Here is a 21,729-nt window from a genome sequence, read left to right on the forward strand (position 1 = left end):
TGTTTTCCATTTGTGCTTTTTTTAAAACTGAAGTATGACTGCAGATGTGACACTCCAGGGAAGAAAAATTTGAAAAACTTCCAGAGGATATTAGAAACTGAGTTGAAAGAGCTGTGGGAATAGGGGTAGCCATCAGAGTCAACAACAAAATTGTGATTTACACGAATGGATACAAGTACATGGGATATGTATACACCTGCTGGCTCTGAAAATTTGAACTCTACGCAGAGTTAGACTTTGTAGATACGTCCATAATGTTCATCCTGCTCTTTATGTTCCTGGCCCTGCAGTATTCCAGCCATGTCTACTCCTTTGACCGTTCTGACTGTGCTTTAAAGGCAAAACCCAGTGTGTACAAGGATGGGGAAATGGTGGTTGCTGCATTTTTTCCACTTTTTACTATTGTTTTAGATTTCTTGACTGAGGATCCAAGAAATATGTCCTACTATGTTCAGTAAGTTCATTTTTTTCATTTCTTCATTGTGTTCCGTATTTTTGACTAGATAATGCCTAGAAATACTATGTGTGCATACACTGGTGCTGTCTACATCCTGCATAGTGCTCTTTCTACTCCATATCCCAAGGATTGTCTGTGATTTATTTTTACTGTTTCTATTTACTAGATTCTTTGCCTGAAAAGAACAAAAGAATTCTAGTTTCCTTCATTCTGGCTTCTCCTTTCTGAGACTCAATTCTCTCCTTATTACTTCCCCATTCCTGGCCCTCTTCCGACCTGTGTTGTCACTGAATAATATCCAACAGAATTGCCTAGAATCAAAATACAAGTCATGGGCATGGATTTGGACAATGAGTATATGAAAAATTCTCTTCCTGAATAGCAAAGGATCTTAATTTTTCAGTTATTTCTGTTAGCTTTTTGACTTATTTGTATTTATATTGATATGAAACCTCTCTTAAATTATAGTTAGCAAAGATTTTCTTACTCAGTGGGCTTTTGCTTTACCTCGTTGATTACTGTGCAAAAGACTTTTATTTTCATGAATACCCATTAATTAGCATTATTCTTCAACAAACATAGTCATTCCCTACAACTATATTATGGAGGATACTGCCTATGTTCTCTTCTAGCAGTTTTGGTGTTTCATTTAGGTCTTTGATCCACTTTAATTAGCTTTTGTGAAAGTTGATATCTAGAGATTTAGTTTCATTCTTCTGCATGTGGATATCCAGTCTTTTCAGAACCATTAGTTGAAGATGCTTCTTTTCTTGGAATAGGTATTTTTGGCTTCTTAGTATTATATTAAGTTGCTGGGATTACACATTCTCAAGTTTGGGAATTGAATTTGTTCTATTGCTCTACGTGTCTGCTCTGTGTCAGTACCATGTTGTTTTATTACTACGGCTCTCTAATATATATTAAGATCTAAAATTGTAACCGCTCCAGTATTGTTCTGTTTTCTTAGGATTTCTTTGTATTTCATTTAAATTTTTTAGGATAGAATTTTTATTTGTTCCTGATAAAAGTAGTATGGTGTCTTGACTAGGATTGCATTGAATCTATAAAGGGCTTTTGGTAGAATGGTCATTTTCATTACACTTTCTACCTGTCCATGAGCACGGGTATCTTTGCATTTACTAGTGTCTTTTCTTCTTTGGAATTTTAAAGTTTTCATTAAAGAAATACTTCATTTCCTTGGTTAAATTTATTCCTACATAGTTTATTTTCCTTAAGGCTATTGTGAATGGGTATGTATTTATGATATCCTTCTTTGTATGTTTGTCGTTGGTGTGTCAAAAAACCTATTGATTATACAAGATGACTCTACATCCTCCAACATTACTGAATGTGACAATCATTTCTTTTCTTGTAGAATTTTAGAACATCTAATATACAGAATCATGTCATCTGTAAATAATGATAGTTTGACTTTTTCTTTGTTTACTTGTATTCCCCTAATTTCCCTCTCTTGCTCATTATTCTATTAAATATTGCAAGATTCTATGATGCCAATTAGAGTCACTAATCTGATTACAATGGAAGGTCAGTTAGGCTCCCAATTCTCTCTCTCTCTCTCTCTCTCTCTCTCTCCTTACTCACTTTCTCGCTCACACTTTCTCGTTGTTCTCTCTCTGATAGCTCTGTCTGCCCTGGGACTTATTGTATATATTAGGCTGGCCTTGAATTCATATTGATTTTCTCCCTCTACTTTCTAGAAGTTGAGATTAAAGGCATGTACCCGGATGCCTAATTCTCAAATTTTAATTGTTTTAGAAAATGATATATATGATGCTTTAAAAGCAATTCTCAGTTCTTATTTCAATATTCATATCTCTATAAGAACTTTCTAATGTTACCTCCTTCCTTCATACTTCCAGTATTCAGAGATGAATAAGCTTTTCAGTTTTTCCAAATTTTTGTTTTGACTTGACCTACTACTGTAAGGCTTTAAAGTGTATTAAATATGTTATCAACTTAAAGTATATAATCTTGTGTTGTTTTTTCTTTTGAAAACAAATGTAGCATATGTTTTTCATCTTGTTAATATTACTTATCCATTACCGTGAAAAAACACCATAACAAAATTGTTGGGCCCCAACCCCCACGGACCTCTGTGCATTGTTTCTCAGCTGATAGCCACAGCTGCACCCTGTTCTCTAGTCCTGGATTACAGACCCGGCTTTGCCCACCTGACATCGATATCTAACAAAAGGAAAACACAGGCTTCTGCACCTGGGGTTTTCCCATTGTGCTGTAAGTCTGTATATAAGGCTGCTCACTATTTACAGCACACACACAGACAGGCATGCAGCATGCAAAGACACAGACACACGTGCATTTTCTTAGCAATAAAGGCGGCAGACTCATTCTCTTAGCACAAACATTTGGACATCTTGTCTTTCATCTCCCAATACCTTGGACTTGTTTGTGGTGTGGACGCCACACAAACGCAAGTTAAGGGAAAGTGGTTTGTTTGGACTTACACTTCCATAGAGATACTATTCATCGGGGAGGTAGGACATGACAGTAAGGAGAGAAATCACAATTATGACAGGAGCAGGAATTTGGCTGGTCACATTGTATTTTCCCTCGGGAATCAAGAGATTGGAAGGGAATGGACGTAAACATGTAAAGCCAAAAGGCCTCTCCTCCATGACCCACTTCCTCCGTTAGGGTCAGCCTTTTGAAAGATCCACAGCCTCCATTAATGTCATCAACTGAGGACAGAGTCCAGATAAGAGTATGTGGGAGATACCTGACATAAAACCACAGCACCCCTAAATACGTGTGTGTCTTCTGTTCAGGTTAAATGCCAAGAACTACCAGCTAGTTCTTGCAATGGTTTTTGCCATTGAGGAGATCAACCAGAACCTCCACCTTTTACCCAATGTGTCTCTGGGATATGACATCTATAATGTCCTGTTCAATGAATGGTGGACATTGGATAGATGCATCACATGGCAATCAGGCCCAAAGAAGTATGTAACTAATTACACCTGTAGGAGAGAAATGAAGTCTGTTGCAGTACTCACAGGAGTATCATCGATAATATCTTCCCATATAGCGACACTGCTGGGACTCTACAAATATCCACAGGTGAGAATGAGTGGAGTGAAGAGACATAAAAACACTCGTAAGTTCACTGCCATACCAGGAGGCAAAAGATGGTGAAAAAATGTGCTCATTCATCTGACAAAGTTTATAATCCCAAACAGTAATTATTCAGTGACTTGGTGACATATCCATATTTTCTTTGTCTATGACAGAGAAAAAAGAAAGGCAGGGGCAGACAGTGATTACCTAGAACTCTGAATGATCAGGAATTTTCTAGGAAGTTCTCAGAAAGTAGAATGCCAGAATTTTCATGGTATGATAGTCTAGAGACGTAGCTTTAGGAGTAAAGTATTTGATTCACAAGCATGAGTTTGGATCTCTATCACTCAAATAAAATCTGCCCATGGCAGTGTACATCTTCTTTTAATAATTTATTTCTTTTATCATGTTATGTGCATCAGTGTTTTGACTGCATACACATCTGTGTAAGGATGTCAGATCTTAAAGTTATAGATAACTGTGAGCTCCCATTTGGGTGCTGGGAATTGAACCCAGGATCTCTGGAAGAGCAGTCTTAAACCACTGAGCAGTATACATCACTTCTGGTAAAGCAAAGAGTCCCTCACAGACAAACAGTGAGCTGAAGGTTCACTTAGAGATCTATGCTCAAAATAAAAAGAAAAAAATAAGTGAAAAATGACAGAGTAAGGATTTCAGTATTAACCTCGGACCCCATGTGCACATATATACAGATGTAATGATCAATCAAATACTCCTCATCACTCTAGCTGCTTCTAAAGGTCTGTCATGATTGGACGTGCACACTATGCCCCCTCCTCTTAATTCTGCTTCTCTCTTCCTTTTCTTTTAGCTGGCCATTGGGTCTTTTGATCTTAACCTCAACAATCATGACCAGTTTCCTGATCTCTATCAGATGGCCTCCAAGGATATGTCTCTGGCCCGTGGCATTGTCTCCTTATTGAATTATTTCCACTGGAATTGGGTGGGGTTGATTGTGTCTGAAGGACAAAAAGGTGTTGAGATCATCTCAGACTTGGGGGCAGAAATGGACAGAAACAGAATATGTATAGATTTTGTAGAAATGCTTCCAGTCAGCGAAGTATCCTATTTAGCAAACAGACCGTTGAATCCTACACGGCTTCTGAAGTCATCAGCAAATGTGATCATTGCCTATGGTGACAGTGACTTTCTGAGAGGTTTCCTGTTTTACTTAAAACATACTTTAGTTACCACGAAAGTCTGGATCATGAACTCAGAATGGGATATTTCCCTCCATTCAAGGCTTTTCATTTTGCAGTCCTTCCATGGGAGTCTCATTTTCACACATCACCACAAAGAAATCTCTGGTTATGGGAATTTTATCCAATCAGTTCACCCTTCTAAATACCCAGAAGATTTTTACCTTACGAGGTTCTGGTTCTACTTTTTTAACTGCTCATTTGCTGACGATGATTGTAATACACTGGAGAACTGTGCGCCTAATGTTTCCTTGCGTGACTCACCTAAGAACTTTTTTGATACGGTCATGACTGAGTACGCTTATAACACATACAATGCTGTGTATGCTGTGGCCCACAGCCTTCATGAGATGCTTCTTCATCAAGTAGAAGGAAAGCCAACAAGAAAGTCAGAAGACCTGATATTTCCAGCCTGGCAGGTAATGTGTCTCCCCCCAGGATTGCTCACAACTTCAGCAATGTGATTTTTCTAAATTTATTCTTTAGGAGGCCACATTTCTTGTCTTAGGATCTCTAAGAGCACAAACTAAACTACTTGTAACACTGAAAAAGCAAGTAAGTCAAGATGTATACAGACATGGTTCAAAGAACAAAGTAGTATCTGTGGAAAGAAGGAAATGTGTTCTAAATCTACATCAGTGGTTTATGTTGCCAGATCAAGGATTTCTATAGGAAAAATGCATAACATATCTAGTCTTATGAGTCCCATTGGAAGTAGTGGAGGCTGTGATGCCGTAGCTGACTGTAGAGGATACAGTGCCTAGGCACATGGAATCACACAACATAGAGAAAGAGTCTACAGAGAAAAGCTGGAGGGAAGAACGAACTGAGAATATTACACTTAAGTATGTAGAATCCCACCCATGGACAAGAGGCTTCAGTAGAAAGGGAAGGGACTGAGCTGACTGGAGACAGAATACTTCACTGGACTACCACACCATGCAGCAAAGCCTGTGGAGTCAGACTGGGCAGCAGAGAAAAATAAGAGTAGGATGCCCAGGCATATGTAATTCCACAGCATTCAATAAAGACTACAGAAGAAATTAGGGGTGGAGCTGTCCCAGGGTAAGGTGCTCAGAAACAGACTGCTAATCTAATTTCAACAGAAACAATAAGTTAAGAAAAGGTAATAGAAGGATACAAATGAGAGAGGGGGAAGCCAAAACATCCTTCCTTGTAGATAATAATATTCTATACATAAGAGACCCTAAAGACTCCATCACAAATTCTTAGATCTGATAAACACTTTTAGCAAATTGTCAAGACAAAAAAATTAACACAAAAAATCATCAGTCTTCCTGTATACCAATGTTTAACATACAACCAAAAATGAATAGTCCCATTGACAATAGCCACAAAGAAATTAAGTATCTGAGAATAAACCTACCAAAGAAATGAATCTTCTCTACCATGTCTTTAATACACTGAAGAAAGTAACTGAGGAAGGCCCCAGGAAGTGCAAAGACCTCCCATGATAATAGATCAGATCAATTGATATTGCATAAGTGTTCATCCCATACAAATCAATTAACATATTAAATGTAATTTGAATCAAAATTACAACACCATCACGAAATGTCAGCATGCATAATGAAAACACCAGTTGGTCTGTCAGCCTGAACAGTGGAAATTCACAAAGTCCCTCAACGAGGTGAAGACCTTCAGACAATTGGTGCATACTAAGTGAGGGAGAATAAGTTTAACTCAGAGACGTGTAACCTGATAGGTTGTCTTATTCCAAGTGATCAGCACTTGTACATACAAAGAACACTAAATGGACTCACTATGGTGTCAGTGTGTGTGTTTGTTTGTGTGTGTGTACAAAGGTAAAAATATTAAGAGGGAGGTGGGTGTCATGGGAGGAGCTGAGATGAAAATGGAGACCAGAAATTATGTAAATGCAGTTTAATTTACTTAGGTATGAAATTATCTAGAAAATAATTTTTAAAAAGCATATTATTCACAGGGATATAAAAATTCTTATGAATGTCTGTCTTTTGGGTATATGCCTAAGAGTGAAAATGCTGAATCTTATGATAGACTGATTCCCATATTCCGGAGGAAGTGCCGTACTGAACACCAAAATGGCTGTATAGGTTTGCACTCCCCCTCCCCCAGCAGTGGAGGAGTGTTCCCCTTTCTCCACATCCTCTCCAGCATAAACTATCATTGGTTTTTTTTTTTAATTTTAGCCATTCTGACAGGAGTAAGATGGTGTCTCAGAGTTGTTTTGATTTGCATTTCCCTGATGGCTAAGGATGTTGAGCACTTTCTTATGTGTCTTTCAGTCACCTTAGACTCCTCTATTGGGAATTCTCTATTTAGTTCTGTATACCACTTTTGAATCGGACAATTGATGCTTGGTGACTAGCTTCTTGAGTTCTTTGTATATTTTGGAAATCAGCCTTCTGTCAGATGTGGGGTTGGTGAATATCTTTTCCTATTCTGTGGGTTGCAGTTTTTTCTTGTTGACTATGTCCTTTGCTTTACAAAAGCCTGTCAGTTTCAGGAGTTCCCTTTTATTAATCGTCAATCTCAGCTTCTTGGCTACTGGTGATATGTTCAGGAAGCAGTCTCCTGTACCATTCCTTCTAGGATACCACCTACCTTCTCTTCTAAGAGGATCAGTGTGGCTCTTTGTGACATTGATTCTTTGCATTGTTTTCATAACTTCTCCTTTACTGATTTCAGCACTCAATGTGATCTTTTCTGAGTGTCTTCTCCTTCAGAGTGAGTGTGCATCTTTTTGTTCTAGAGCTTTCAGTTGTGCTGTTAATTCTCTAGTGTGACTTTTATCCAGTTTCTTTATGTGGGCATTTAGTGCTATGAACTTTCCTCTTAGCACTGCTTTCAAATTGTCCCATCAGTTTGGGTATGTTCTGTTCCCATTCTCATTTAATTCTAAGAAATATTCAATTTCTTATTTTATTTTTTCCTTGACCCAGGAATGGTGCAATTGGGCATTGTTCAATTTCCATGAGTTTGTAGTGTTTCTGCAATTTGTGTTGCTGTTTATGTCTAACTTTAAACCACGGTATTCTGATAAGATATTCCGGGTTATTCCAATTTTTTGTACCTGTTGAGGTTTGCTATGTTGCCAAGTATGTGGCAAATATTAGAGAAGGTTCCAAGTGGGGCTGAGAAGAAGGCATATTTTTTGTGTTTGGATGGAATATTCTAGAGATGTCTGTTAAACAAAATTGGGACATAACTGTTATGAGAAGCCTTTTCTTGAGAGGAACCTTCCCGCCAGCCTGGTTCTAGAGCCGCATCAGTCCCAAATAAACACACAGGAGGCTATATTCATTATGAAGCTGTTGGCCTTACTTGTTTCTTACTAGCTAGCTCTGACTTAAGTAATTACCCCATAATTGTTAATCTATGTATTTCTCTTACCGGAGACATTTCCGGGCTTCCTACCCCATGGCGTTACATGTCGAACTCTCTTGTGTTTATCTTACCCAGAGTCCTTCTTGACTCCTAGTCCCTCCTATCTAGATTCCCTATTGGCCAGACAGTGCTTTATTGGCATGAGACTTCCCCAACACATAACTTCTACTAGTTCCTATAATTCTTTGTTAAGGTTCTGACTGGTGGTCCTGTCTAGTGGTGAGAGTAGGATGTTGAGGTTTCCCACTATAAACGTGTGAGGTTTTTTGTGTGATGTGAATTTTAATAATGTTTCTTTTACCAACATGGATGACTTTGTATTTGGGGCATATATGTTCAGAATTGAGACGTCATACTGATGGATTCCTACTGTGATGAATTAGAAGTGACCTCATTTATCACTTTTGATTGATTTTAGATTAAAGTCTAATTTGTTAGATATTTTTATTGCTACCCCTGCTTGTATCTTGGGTACATTTGATTGAAAAATCTTTTCCCAACCCTTAACTCTGAGGTACCATCTGTCTTTCAGGTTGTGGTGTGTTTCTTGTACGCAGCAGAAGGATGGATTCTGTCTTCGTATCCATTCTGTTAGTCTGTGTCTTTTTATAGGTGAGTTAAGACCATTAATATTGAGGGATATTAATGAACATTGATTGTTCATTATTGTTTTTGCCATGGAATATCCTTTTTTCTCCATGTATAGTTATTGAAAGCTTTGCTGAGTATAGTGGCCTTGGCTGGCATCCCTGGTCTCTTAGTGTTGGTAAAATATCTATCCAGGACCTTCTGGATTTCATAGTTTCCATGGAGAAGTCAGGTGTAATTCTGAGAGGTTTGCCATTGTATGTTATCTGAAATGTTTCCTTAGCTGCTCTTAATATTCTTTCTTTATTCTGTATGTTTGAGGTTTTGAATATTATGTGGCGAGGGGACATTTTTTGTGGTCCAGTCTATTTGGTGTTCTGTAGGCTTCTTGTACTTTCATAGGAATTTCCTTCTTTAGGTTGGAAAAGTTTTCTTCTATGATTTTGTTGAATATCTTTTCTGCACCTTTGAGTTGGGTTTCTTTACCTTCTTCTATACCTACTATTCTTAGGATTGGTCTTTTCACGGTGTCCCATATATCCTGGATATTTTGTGTTAGGGATTTGCTGAACTTAAGATTTTCTTGGGTCAATGAATCAATTTCTCCTAGTGTATCTTCAACACCTGAAATTCTGTCTTCCATCTCTTGTATTCTGTTGGGTATGTTGCATCAATAGTTCCTGATCGTTTATGCAGCTTTTCTATTTCGAGAATTCCCTAAGTTTGTGTTTTCTTTTTTGCCTCTATTTCAATTTTCAGGTCTTGAGCTGTTTGAATTGTTTTTTCATTGTCTTTTCTTAAGATATTTGTTGACTCCTTTTATTTTTGGTTTTTTTTTTCTTCAGTTTCTTTAAGGGATTTTCTCATATCCTCTTTAAGGGCCTCTATCATTTTCATGAAGTTGGTTTTAAGGTCATTCTCTTCTGCTTCATCTTCATTGGGATGTTCAGGTCTTGCTGCTGTAGGGTCCCTATCTGGTGGTGTCATACTGATTTTTCTGTTGTTGAATGTGTTTTTATATTGTCCTATTCCCATGCCTTCTTCCAGTGGGTATAGAAGTAGTCTATTCCTCACTAGGTAGGTACGAATCTCAGTCTTAATGTGAGAAGCCTCTCTTTACAGTCCAGTTACACCTGCTTCAGTTGCTGAGAATAAGTGACTTGTAAGTGTTATTTCCTATACTATGGATTTACAACAACCCCTCTTAGGCTCAGAGAACATTGCAGAAGAGAAGAGTGGAAACAATATTGGAGTTGAAGGCAGAGAGAAGTGCTGTAAAATGCCATCTTCTGACAACACAGCCATGGCAACCTTGAGCTCATAGGAACTGGAGTCATTTGTGCTGGATCTGCACAGGACTAACTCTAAGCAAGAAGTTATGGGAATGGGAGGGCATCCTACTCTCCTTGTGGATGCATTGGGTGTTAAAATGTCCAGAAGATTGGAAGTCATTTCCTACAGTTTTGTACAAACTTGAAACCCACTCCCAAGTTCAAGCAATTTAAAAACCATGATCAAAGCAAAGGCCCCAGCTTCCTCATGATGTCCTTAAATGACAGAAAAAGGAAGTCACCTTTTCTGTTTCTCCTAGAATATAGTTTTTCAAATTTTTGATCATTTGCTACATGTATATTATGAGCTTTTGATCTGTTCACCATAATTAAGTATTCTAACCCCTCGTGCTCTTCTTGAAACCTCTTCCCAATAGTCCCTCCTCCTACTTTCACACCTTCTTTGTAACTCACTGAGTTCAATTATGATTCTTCAAATAAACGTGAGTGTGATTTACTGAAATATGCACAATCTAATATCAGCTGCAACACTGAAATGAGTATCACACACACACACACACACACACACACACAGACACACACACACACACAGCAACCACTGACTGCCCGTAATCTTTCTGTCAGGTATAGTTCCTCCCCACTGAATAATGTGTGGTGATGAGCATAACTTCATGAAAAACTTCTGTAGGTAATAACAGCTGCAATAAATTCATGAATGCAACAACAGAGTCTTATTCAAAATTCTCATACTCTGGACCTTACCTCCTTTGGGTCCTCTCTTCCACAATACACTCTGAACCTTCATTTGAGTGATTTATATGTTCTGTTCAGGACCAAGCACTTGGTATTAGTTACCTTTATGTTGCTATATAAAGCACCATGGCTAGGGCAAATTATAGAAGTGAAGGCCCCTCTTGCACTTTTTCATTCTAGATCTATGTAAGAGTTATTAATAATGATGATGCCAGTGATTTGATATTAGGCTGTCTTAACTTTCCCTTATCAAATGAATTAATCCATTACTTTTTAAATTATCCTAGGGCATGTTTTAGGACAAAGGTAGAGGCAATAATTTTTCCCAAAATATCACAGGAATGGCTTCTAACCCAGTTGCTGCTATTTTTCCTTTCTGCAACCCCTTGAAGTGCCCAAGAGTACTCATTGTTTAAGCACCACTGGATTCCAGGCTCTTACTAGGAAGGTCCTTTCATCTCTACCTACAGCATTCGATGGTTTACTATTCCAAATTTCCAAAAGCTACCACATTCCTCCAAAAAAACATGAATAGGTTCTTCATATCAATACTTCCCTCCTGATAACAACTTCTGTGTTAGTTACTTTTTATTGCTTTAATAAAGCACTGTAACCAAGGCAACTTCCAGAAGACAGAGTTATTTCAGCTCACAGTTCCAGAGATTCAGAGTCCACTATTTTGAGGCTAGCATGGCAACAAGAAATAGGTCTGGTTACCAAGTAGAGCATGAAGCTGAGAGTAGCTGACACCCTCTATCTCACTCAGAGCTAGCAAACTGGAAGTGATATGGATCTTTAAACTCGCAAAGGCCACACCCAGCATAATTCCTCCAACAAGGCAGCATCTCCTAACCCCCCCCCAAACAGTAACAGCAACTGGGCACCAAGTGCTCAAATGTCTGTGCTTATGAGGGACATTTCATCGTTCAAATCGCTTTGTGCTTCAGTCACTTGTTATTAGTACTTTGACCAGTTGAAAACCTCTGCTCATTCCAAGAAATGTCTCTAACGACTGCTGAAAGCAGCACGATCTATCAGTGTCAGCATAAGTATTAGAGAGCAGTTTGACACCACATCCACTCAGCAAAATAACAGAAGAGCATTCATTACCTTTAGGGTCAATATCCCCTTCAGCCATAAATAGCAGCTATGAATTTCCTCCTTTGGTGTGTGCTTCAAATTCACCATAACATTCATGTGCTATTATACAAGTGAGTATATCTCGACAGGAAGGTCATTATTATAATCAAGGGTATTGCAACTAGATAGAACCAATGATGATATTGCTTCCCCAACAGCATTAATGGCATCCACCACTGAATGCTCACCTGGAGGAAGGACTTCCAGCTCAGCTCTAGCTTGGTGTCTTCAACAATAGTATCTCAGTTATAGACAAGTAGGAACAATGGCAGCAACCTGTATTTTGGAGGGTATTCTAGGCCTCCCTGGAAAACAACTCCTAAAAAGTTCTCTATACCAAATACTGGGATTTTGGCTTAACAATCTTTGGCTTCAGAAGGCAGCAATATTCAATAATGAGTGGTGCCTCCACTCAAATGCAGAGATAGCAGAGTTGTACCACAATGCCCAGTTTTATGCAGAACATGGATCAAACCTAGGATTTCACTCATGCTAGGCAACTCAATCAACTGAGATATATCCCTGCCTCCAAGACTACTTAAGGGTCTAGGTGATGTTAAAACTACTCTTGACACTTTACATAAAGAATCTCATCTAACACACCAAGGTATTCAAAGCTTCATTTCAGACACTCTATAGGCAATGTACTGGTTACTTTTTGTCAATTTAACACAAATGAGACTCACTTTGGAAGGTGTAACCTCTGTTGAAATTGATATCCATCAGATTGGCCCATGAGCAAGTTTGTGGGAATTTTATTGACCAATGATTGTTGTGGGAGGGCCCAGCTCACTGTGGACAGTGTGACCCCTGGTCAGGTTGTCCTGGGTTGTATAAGAATGAAAGCAGGGCAAGCCATGTCAAATAAGTCAATAAGCGCATTCCTCCATGGTCTCTGTTTCATTTCCTACCTCCAGGTACCTGCCTTGAGTTCTTGATTTGGCTTCTTTCAGTGATGGCCTGTAACATGTAAACTTTTGTTACAGCAATAAAAAGAAAAGCAGGACAGGTTAATTCTGAAAATAAATATATATGGCTAACTTTTGTTAGACAAACTGGCAACTTCCAGGTTTTCTTTCATTTATCCATTATGTTGATGCTTGTGTAAGAACTACTGTCTGTTGAACAGATGAATGTTTTCAGAAATGTTATATTTCAGTTTTCATGAGCTGCCATTTGTCCTACATTCTTGATACCTATGCACCAAGGATTTAAAAAATACAACACTTTCCCTAACACTTGGGTAATTTGTCTTCACTCTGGTACCAACTTCATAAGATAATGCAACTTTTTTAGCTGCACCCGTTTCTAAAGAACATGCAGTTTACTAATCCTGCTGGAGAACAAGTGAATTTGGATGACAAAATGAAATTGAATGCAGACTATGACATTCTCAACTACTGGAACTTTCCAGAAGGTCTTGGACTTAAGGTGAAAGTTGGACAGTTTTCTCCATATAGTCCACGTGGTCAACAATTATCTTTATCCGAGGACATGATAGAATGGGCCACAGAAATTACAGAGGTAAGTTGGGTATAATTGTAACTCTATGAATTACACGTACTAGAACAAATTTTGCTCAGGATCCCCTAAACAAAAAGCTATCTGCAGTGAACACCTTTTTGCAAAGGAAACAGTAACTTCTTCTTATAGAGTCTCGTTTCTGGGAAGACTCCATACCCAAGAAAGTCAGTGTTATTTCTGTAGAACTTTTATGTCATAAAATCTTACTGTGTTACTGGTCTTTTGCTTTATGTGTGCTTGACTCTTGTGGGTTTTGTTTGTTTTCATTTTGTTTGCTTGTTTTTAAACACTGAGAAAGAACTCAGCCTGGACATGGGAGAGGGCCTAGACCCTGCCCAGGATGATATAACACACTTTGAAAATCCCCTATAGAAGGCCTTGAACTCCCTGGGGAGCAGAGGTGTGGTGGAGTGGGATGTTGAGGGGATTGGGGAAGGGGGAAGAGGAGGGAGAGGGAGCTGGAAGTAGCATGTGTAAAAAGTTAAATAAAAAATGTTTTAAAAAAAGGAAAGGAAGATCCAGGTAAAGAAGACCCCACATCACGGCATGCCTTCCAGGGACTGGGGACGGCCACAGAACTTCCCATTCTGGCAGGAGCCTAGCACCCCTGATCCCAGGTATTCTCTTCCACCAAGGAGACCAGGGGATCAGCATGTCTGGCAGGACCAGGTAAAACAGGCCCTGGATACAGGCCTGCATTCCAGTGCCTGGGGATTGCCTGGAAACGTCACAGAGCTCCCCATCCTGGTGGGAGCCAGCACTCCTGTTTCCAGGTCTTCTACCAATGAGACCATGAAACCAGCAGAACCAGGGACCAGGGGACCATGTAGGAGGCTAAGCACCCCAGATTCCTGGTCTTCTTCTCCACCCACAGGACCAGAACTAGGATGAGGAATAGAAGAACTACCAGAATATTGGACTTGCTAGCACCCACTGAAAGGGAAATCTGGTCCCCTAACCGCCAGACCACTAAGGTGCTCTTTCTGCACCCACTAGAAGAAGAGATGGGAAACACACAATACAAAACACACTCAGCAACAGAAAAACAAATGTGACACTGCCAGATTCTAGAGACTCCACACCAGCAAGACTCCAACATTCCAATGCAAAGGAAACATAAGAGAATGACCTTAAAAACAAATTCATGAAAATGATAGAGGCCCTAAAAGAGGATATAGGAAACCCCACAAATAAATGGAAGAAAAAACAAACGAAAAAAGGCATGAAAAGGAAGAAAAAACAAACAAAAATTGCAAGAAATGGAAGAAAAAGCAAACCAAAAAATGCAAGAAATGGAAGAAAGAACAAACCAAAAAGTTCATAAAATGCAACAAATGGACGAAAAGATAAACCAAAAATTGCAAGAAACAATACAAGCAGTGCAAGTGTTGAAAACTGAAATAGAGACAATAAAAAAAACACAATCTGAAGAAGGGCTGTAAATAGAAAAGCTGGGCAAATGGTCAGGTACTACCAATACAAGCATTACCGACAGAATACAAGAGATGGAAGAGAGAATCTCAGGTGTTGAAAATACAGTAGGAGAAATGGATTCATCAACCAAAGAAAATCTTAAGTCCAACAAATCCTTAACACAAAACATCCAGGAAATATGGGACACCATGAAAAGACCAAACCTAAGAATAATAGGTATAGAAGAAGGTGAAGAAAACCACCTCAAAGGGGCAGAAAACATATTCAACAAAATCATAGAAGAAAGCTTTCCCAATCTAAAGAAAGACATGCCAATGAAGGTACAAGAAGCCTACAGAACACCAAACAGAGTAGACCACAAAAAAAGTCCCCTCGCCACATAATAATCAAGACCCCAAATATACAGAATAAAGAAAGACTATTAAGAGCAGCTAGGGAAAAAGGCCAAGTAACATATAAAGGCAAACCTATCAGAATTACACGTGACTTCTCCATGGAAACGATGAAAGCTAGAAGGTCCTGGCTAGATATTCTACCAACACTAAGAGACCATGGATGCCAGCCCAGACTACTATAGCCGGCAAAGCTCTCAATCACTATAGATAGAGAAAAAAAGATATTCCACGAAAAAAATATATTCAAGAAATATGTATCCACTAGCCCAGCCCTACAGAAAGTTCTGGAAGGAAAACTCCAACCCAAGGTAATTAGCTACAACCAGAAAAACATAGGCATTAGATAATCCAACTTTACCAACAGCCAAAAGAACAAAGGGGGTAGAATTCCACCAGCAACAACCATCCAAATCAAAGAAGAATGAGCAATCAATGGTCATTAATATCCCTCAGTATTAATGGCCTTAACTCACCCATAAAAAGACAAATGATAACAGAATGTATCCAAGAAAGAACACATCCTTTTGCTGTATACAAGATACACACCTCACCCTCAAAGTCAAACATTACCTCAGAGTTAAAGATTGGGAAAATATTTTCCAATCAAATGGACCCAAGAAATAAACAGGGGTAGAAATCATAATATCTAACAAATTAGGCTTTAAAATAAAATAATCAAAAGAGATGAAGGAGTTCATTACATAATCATCACAGGCAAAATCCACCAAGATGAAGTTTCTATCCTGAACATCTATGCCCCAAATACAAAGTCATCCACATTCTTAAAAGAAACATTACTAAAACTTAAATCACATATAAAGCCCCACACACTTACAGTGGGAGACTTCAACATCCCACTCTCACCACTAGACAGGAATACCAGACAGAAACTCAACAAAGAAGCAAAGGGTCTAATAGAAGTAATGACCCAACTGGGATTAAGAGACATCTATAGAACATTTCATCCACATAAAAAAGAATATACCTTCTTCTCACCACCACATGGAACCTTCTCAAAAATCGACCACATACTTGGCAACATATCAAACCTCAGCAGCTTCAAAAAAATTGGAATAACTCCATACATCTTATCAGACCACCCTGCATTAAAATTAGAATTCAACAACAACACAAATTGCAAAAAACCTACAAACTCATGGAAATTTAATAATGCACAACTGCACAATTCCTGGGTCAAAGAAGAAATAAAAAAAGAAATTAAAGACTTCCTAGAATTCAATGAGAATGAGGACACAACATACCCAACCCTATGGGACACTTTGAAAGCAGTGCTACGGGGGAAGTTCATAGCAGTAAGGGCCCACATGAAGAAGCTGGAGAATAGCTGTACTAGAGAATTAACAGCACAGCTGAAAGCTCTAGAACACAAAGAAGCAAACTCCCCCAGGATGAGTACATGCCAAAATAATGAAATTGAGGACTGAAATCAATAAAGTAGAAACTAGGAAAACAATACAGAGAATCAATGCAACGAAGAGTTGGTTCTTTGAGAAAACCAACAAGATAGACAAACCTTTCTCCAAACTTACCAAACAGCAGAGAGTGAACATGCAAATTAACTAAATCAGCAATGAAAAGGGGGACATAACAATGGACTCTGAGGAAATTCAGAGAATCATCAGGTCATACTTTGAAAATCTGTACTCCACAAAATTCGAAATTTAAAGGAAATGGACGACTTTCTGGATAGCCATCACTTGCCAAAATTAAATCAAGAACAGATAAGCAATTTAAATAGACCTATAACCCCTATGGAAATAGAAGCAGTCATAAAAAGTCTCCCAGCCAAAAATAAAGTCCAGGTCCATATGGCCTCAGTGCAGAATTCTACCAGAAATTCAAAGAACAGCTTATACCAATTCTTCTCAAATCATTCCACGCAATAGAAGCAGAAGGGTCTTTGGCAAACTCTTTATATGAGGCTTCAATAACCTTGATCCCCAAGCCACACAAAGACACAACTAAAAAAGAGAACTTCAGATCAATATCCCTCATGAATATTGATGCAAAAATACTCAATAAAATACTGGCAAATCGGATCCAAGAACACATCAAAACAATCATTCACCACCATCAAGTAGGTTTCAATCCAGGGATGCAGGAATGGTTCAACATACGAAAATCCATCAATGTAATCCACCATATAAACAAGCTGAGAAACAAAAATCACACGATCATCTCACTAGACATTGAAAAAGCCTTTGACAAAATCTGACACCACTTCATGATAAATGTCTTGGAGAGATCTGGGATAACACGAACATACCTAAACATAATACAAGCTATATACAGCAAACCAACAGCCAAAATCAAACTAAATGGACAGAAACTCAATGCAATTCCCTTAAAATCAGGAACAAGACAAGGCTGTCTACTCTCTCCATACGTTTTCAATATTATACTTGAAGTTCTAGCCAGAGCCATACGACAACAAAAGGAGGTCAAGGGGATACAAATTGGAAAGGAAGAGGTCAAACTTTCACTATTTGCAGATGATATGATAGTTTACATAAATGACCCAAAGAACTCTACCAGGGAACTCTTAAAGCTGATTAACACCTTCAGCAAAGTGGCAGGCTACAAGATCAACTCAAGAAAATCAGTAGCCCTACTATATACAGATGATAAACGTGCTGAGAAAGAAATCAGAGAAACATCACCCTTTACAATTGCCACGAACAACATAAAATGCCTTGGGGTAACGCTAAACAAACAAGTGAAAGACCTGTATCACTTTGAGGCTTTAAAGAAAGAAATTGAAGAAGCCCTCAGAAAATGGAAAGATCTCCCATGCTCTTGGATAGGTAGGATCAATGTAGTAAAAATGGCAATCCTGCCAAAAGCAATCTACAGATTCAAAGCAATCCCCATTAAAATACCAGCACAATTCGTCACAGACCTTGAAAGAACAATAATCTATTTTGTATGGAAAAAAAGACCCAGGATAGCCAAAACAACCCTGTTCAACAAGGAAATGTCCAGAGGCATCACCATCCCTGACTTCAAGCTCTATTACATAGCTATAGTCCTGAAAAAAGCATGGTATTGGCACAAAAATAGACAGGTAGACAAATGGAATCAAATTGAAAACACTGATATTAACCCACACATGTATGAACATCTGATCTTTGACAAAGAAGCTAAAAATATACAATGGAAAAAAGAAAGCATCTTCAACAAATGGTGCTGGCATAACTGAACACTGGCATGTAGAAGAATGCGGATTGATCCATGTCTATCACCATGCACAAAACTTAAGTCCAAATGGATCAAAGTCCTCAACATAAATCCAGCCACACTGAACCTCTTAGAAAAGAAAGTATGTAGTATCCTTGAACGAATTGGTACAGGGGACAGCTTCCTGAACATAACACCATTAGCACAGACAGTGAGATCAACAATTATTACATGGGACCTCCTGAAACTGAGAACCTTCTGTAAGGCAAAGGACACAGTCAGCAAGACAAAAAGGCAGCCCACAGAATGGGAAAAATATTCACTAACCCCACATCTGACAGAGGGCTGATCTCCAAATTTACAAAGAACTCAAAAAGCAAGTCTCCAAAACACCAAAGGATCCAATTAAAAAGTGGGCTACAGAACTAAATAGAGAATTTTCAATAGAGGAGTCTAAAATGGCTGAGATGCACTTGAGAAAGTGCTCATCATCCTTAGCCATCCGGGAAATGAAAATCAAATAACTCTGAGATACCATCTCACTCCTGTCAGAATGACTAAAATCAAAAACACCAACCACAATTTATGCTGGTGGGAGTGTCAACTTGTACAGCAACTTTGGAAATCAGTATGGAGATTCCTCAGAAAAATGGGAATAAACCTACCACAAGACCCAGCAACTCCACTCTTAGGCATATATCCAAAATATGCCCATTCATACAACAAGGATGTATGTACCACTATGTTCATAGCCGTATTATTTGTAATACCCAGAACTTGGAAGCAACCTGGATGTCCCTCACCTGAAGAGTAGATAGAGAAAATGTGGTACATTTACACAATGGCGTACTATTCAGCAGAAAAAAACAATGGAATCCTGAAATTTGCAGGCAAAAGGATGGCACTAGAAGAAACCATCCTGAGCAAGTTAACCCAGTCACAAAAACAGAAACATGGCATGTACTCTCTCTTTTTTTTTTAATTTTAAATAGCTTGTTTTACATGTCAATCCCAGTTCCCTCTCCCTCCCCTCCTCCCGCACTCCCCTTCCACCCTCCCTCCCACCCTATTGCCAAATCCTTCCACATAGGGGATGTCTAGAGTCTATCATTTTACTCTTGGTAGGGTCAAGGCACTCCCCTAAGAGTCCAGGCTGAGAGAGCATCTCTCTTTGTGCTATAGGCACATGAAGACAGATTGTATACCAGGGATAGACACTGATCCACAGCTCAGAGCCCCATAGGTTGTCCAGGCCTTCTCACTGACACTCACATTTGGGGGGGGTCCAGGTCAGTCCCATTCTGGCCTCCCCACTGTCGGTCTGGGGTCCAAGAGCACTCCCCTGTTCAGATCAGCTGTCTCTGCTGGTTTTCCCAGCCCATTCTTTGCCAATTTGCTCATCATTCCTCTCTCTCTATCACTGGGTTCCTTGGGTTCAGTTCAGTGCTTAGTTGTGTGTTTGCCTCTGCTTCCATCAGTCCCAGGATGAAGGCTCCCGGATAGTTATAGACATCAAGTTCATTATCAGGAATGGGCATTCGAGGTGGTCCTTCCACTATTGCTTAGCTTGCCCATTGATGTTATACCTTTAGATCACTCGAGGTCACTCTGGTGCCTGATCTGTCTTCAATCCTATGATTCCCTCTTCCCCCTATTCTACCCCCACCCCTCAACTTCCTGTTCCCCCATGACCAACTCCCTTCCTCTTTACCCCCTCTATTCTTCCCAGGTCCCACTACCCCCCCTCGCCCTGTTCCCCATCCATTCAGAGGATCTTGTCTCCATCCTCTTCTCTTGGGTACTATGCATATATGCATATCTTTTAGGTTCTTTCCTGTTTCCCAGACTCTCTATCTGTGGAAGTGCAGACTGGCACTATCCTGATCCATATCTAAAATCCATATATGAGTGAGTACATACCATGTTTGTCTTTTTGCGACTGGGTTACCTCACTCAGGATGGTTTCTTCCAGTGCTATCCATTTCCCTGCGAATTTCAAGATTCCATTGTTTTTTTCTGCTGAGTAATACTCCATTGTGTAAATGTACCACATTTTCTCTATCCACTCTTCAGTTGAGGGGTATCTAGGTTGCTTCCAGGTTCTGGCTATTACAAACAATGCTGCTATGAACATAGTGGAGCAGATGCCCTTGTTGTATGAACCTGCCTCATTTGGATAAATGCCTAAGAGTGGAATTGCTGGGTCTAGTGGTAGATTAATTCCCATTTTCCTGAGGAATCTCCATACTGATTTCCAAAGAGGCTGTATGAGTTGGCATTCCCACCAGCAGTGGAGGAGTGTTCCTCTCTCTCCACATCCCCTCCAGCATAAATTGTCTTCGGTGTTTTTGATTCTAGACATTCTGACAGGAGTAAGATGGTATCTCAGAGTTGTTTTGATTTGCATTTCCCTGATGGCTAAGGATGTTGAGCACTTTCTTAAGTGTCTCTTGGCCATTTTAGCCTCCTCTACTGAGAATTCTCTATTTAGCTCCGTACCCCACCTTTCAAGTGGATCCTTTGGTGTTTTGGAGACTTGTTTCTTGAGTTCTTTGTAAATTTTGGAGATTAGCCCTCTGTCAGATGTAGGGTTAGTGAATATCTTTTCCCATTCTGTGGCCTGCCTGTTTGTCTTTTTGATTGTGTCCTTTGCCTTACAGAAGCTTTTTAGTTTCAGAAGGTCCCATTTGTTAATTGTAGATCTCAGTGCCTGTGCCACTGGTGTTATGTTTAGGAAGTGGTCTCCTGTACCAACTCGTTGAAGAGTATCTCCCACTTTCTCTTCTAAAAGTTTCAGTGTGCCTGGATGTATGTTGAGATCTTTGATCCATTTGGACTTAAGTTTTGTACAAGGCGATAAACATGGATCTATCTGCAGTCTTCTGCATACCACTACCCAGTTATGCCAGCACCATTTGTTGAAGATGCTTTCTTTTTTCCACTGTACAGTTTTAGCTTCTTTGTCAAAAATCAGGTGTTCATAGGTGTGTGGGTTAAAATTAGGGCTTTCGATTCGGTTCCATTGGTCTACCTGCCTATTTTTGTGCCAATACCAAGCTGTTTTCAGGACTATAGCTCTATAATAGAGCTTGAAGTCAGGTATGGTGATGCCTCCTGAAGTTCCTTTATTGTATAGGGATGTTTTGGCTATCCTGGGCCTTTTGTTTTTCCATATAAAGTTGATTAATGCTCTTTCCAGGTCCTTGAAGAATTGTGATGGAATTTTGATAGGGATTGCATTG

The 21,729-nt window shown here is 39.2% G+C and overlaps 1 protein-coding gene across 1 annotated transcript in view; it reads left to right on the plus strand.

Annotated features, from left to right (window-relative positions):
* Positions 1-254: 254 nt before the first annotated feature.
* LOC121134042 (vomeronasal type-2 receptor 116-like) overlaps positions 255-21,729 on the plus strand; it is a 32,501-nt gene continuing 11,026 nt past the window's right edge. The window contains exons 1-4 of the mRNA XM_040731617.1: positions 255-454; positions 3,265-3,556; positions 4,386-5,192; positions 13,233-13,460. Coding sequence (XP_040587551.1) covers positions 255-454; positions 3,265-3,556; positions 4,386-5,192; positions 13,233-13,460 — 1,527 coding nt within the window. The remainder of the gene's footprint in view (positions 455-3,264; positions 3,557-4,385; positions 5,193-13,232; positions 13,461-21,729) is intronic.

This window comes from Mesocricetus auratus, unplaced genomic scaffold (genome assembly GCF_017639785.1).
Source record: "Mesocricetus auratus isolate SY011 unplaced genomic scaffold, BCM_Maur_2.0 Super-Scaffold_100025, whole genome shotgun sequence".
Lineage (NCBI taxonomy): Eukaryota > Metazoa > Chordata > Mammalia > Rodentia > Cricetidae > Mesocricetus > Mesocricetus auratus.